The following is a 2,016-nucleotide window of genomic DNA, read 5'->3' as shown; positions in this document are numbered from 1 at the left end:
GTACCATCTATATGTCTTATTGTTTCTCTATTATTTCAGAAATATCAGATGACATTGGCATGAAAGAATATTTTATTCAAGATTCATCGTCAGTATTTATCATCTTTTAAAGAGTGAAAGAAGATTGATTAGATACAACAATATCACATTTGATGGAAATATAGAAGTAGAAAATAAGAGTTAAAAGTGAGAAGAATAATTATGGAATGTGAATTACGTGAGAGACCAGTTGTGATTAAAAGTGAATTATGTGAGACACCAATTCCTATAAAAACAGAGTCTGAAGACATTGATTTTCCTAATGATATGCTAACAGACAAAGGAGGAAATTCTACACACAGTGATATCATTGGTATATCACTGTCTGAAACAAGTCCCATAACTGATCAGAGTAGTACCCATACAGGAGACAAGCCACATCATTGTGATATCTGTGGCAAAGCAATCTCTAACAAAAATGCACTGACTATACACAAACGGATACATACTGGTGAGAAGCCATATCACTGTGATGTCTGTGGCAAATCATTCTCTGCAAGAGGTGACTTAACTAGACATAAAATCATTCACACAGGAGAGAAGCCATATCACTGTGAAGTCTGTGGGAAATCCTTCTCTCAAAGAATTCACTTGACTTTTCACAAAAGCATACATACAGGAATAAAACCTTATTGCTGTGATTACTGTGGTAAATCATTCTCTCGGAAAGATGATTTATCTAAACACAAACGGATTCATACTGGAGAAAAACCATTTCATTGTGACATCTGTGGTAAATCCTCTTCTACAAGTAGTGACTTAAATATGCACAAACGCATTCATACAGGTGAGAAGCCATATCATTGTGATATCTGTGGTAAATCATTCTCTGGAAGTAGTGATTTAACTAGACACAAACATATTCATACAAAAGAAAAACAACATCTATGTGATATCTGTGGTAAATCATTCTCTGGAAGTACTGAGTTAGCTGAACATAAACATATTCATACAGGAGAGAAACCATATCACTGTGATCTCTGTGATAAATCATTCACTCAGAAAGGTAACTTAATTAGACATAAATGCATTCCTACAGGTGAAAAATCTCATCATTGTGACATCTGTGGTAAATCATTTTCTCGAAGTAGTAACTTAACTATTCATGTACGTATTCATACAGGTGAGAAACCATATCAGTGTGATATCTGTAGCAAATCATTCTCTAATAGGAATTCCCTAACTATCCATGGTCGCATTCATACAGGTGAGAAGCCATATCACTGTGATATCTGTGATAAATCATTCTCTGCAAAAAGACACTTGAATAAACACAAAATCATTCATACAGATGAGAAGACTTATCACTGTGATATTTGTGATAAGTCATTCTCTACAAGTAGCGAGCTTTCTAGACACAGACATATCCATAAAGTAGAGAAGTCGTTTCCTTGTGATGTTTGTGGTAAATCCTTTTCTAGAAATAGTGAGTTAACTAGGCACAAACGTATTCATACAGGAGAGAAACCATATCACTGCGATACGTGTGGTAAATCATTTAGTCAGAGAGGTCCCTTAATTCGACATAAATGCATTCATACAAGTAAGAGGTCATATGATTGTGATATCTGTGGAAAATCATTTTCTAAAAGTAGTATCTTAACTACTCATATACGCTCTCATACGGGAGAGAAGCCATATCACTGTGATATCTGTGGTAAATCATTCTCTCGAAGTGGTCACTTGAATATACACAAATATATTCATACAGGAGGACAGCCATATCACTGTGACATCTGTGGTAAATCAATGTCTTCGATTAGTAAATTAACAGTACACAAACGTTTTCATACTGGGGAGAAGCCATTTCAGTGTGATACCTGTGGTAAATCATTCTCTATTAGTAGTCACTTAACTGCTCACAAATATATTCATACAGGAGTAAAGCCATATCCCTGTAACATCTGTGGTAAATCATTTGCTGTTAGAAGTAAGTTAATTACTCACAAGCGTATTCATACAGGAGAAAAGCCATAC

At 34.9% G+C, this 2,016-nt stretch overlaps 1 protein-coding gene across 1 annotated transcript in view; it reads left to right on the top strand.

Annotated features, from left to right (window-relative positions):
- Positions 1-201: 201 nt before the first annotated feature.
- LOC128250435 (zinc finger protein 675-like) overlaps positions 202-2,016 on the top strand; it is a 4,188-nt gene continuing 2,373 nt past the window's right edge. Inside the window, exons 1-3 of the mRNA XM_052975424.1 lie at positions 202-490; positions 1,079-1,162; positions 1,814-1,969. Coding sequence (XP_052831384.1) covers positions 202-490; positions 1,079-1,162; positions 1,814-1,969 — 529 coding nt within the window. The remainder of the gene's footprint in view (positions 491-1,078; positions 1,163-1,813; positions 1,970-2,016) is intronic.

Source organism: Octopus bimaculoides, chromosome 21, assembly GCF_001194135.2.
Source record: "Octopus bimaculoides isolate UCB-OBI-ISO-001 chromosome 21, ASM119413v2, whole genome shotgun sequence".
NCBI classification, from domain to species: domain Eukaryota; kingdom Metazoa; phylum Mollusca; class Cephalopoda; order Octopoda; family Octopodidae; genus Octopus; species Octopus bimaculoides.
This window is presented reverse-complemented; position numbering and strand designations above follow the sequence as displayed.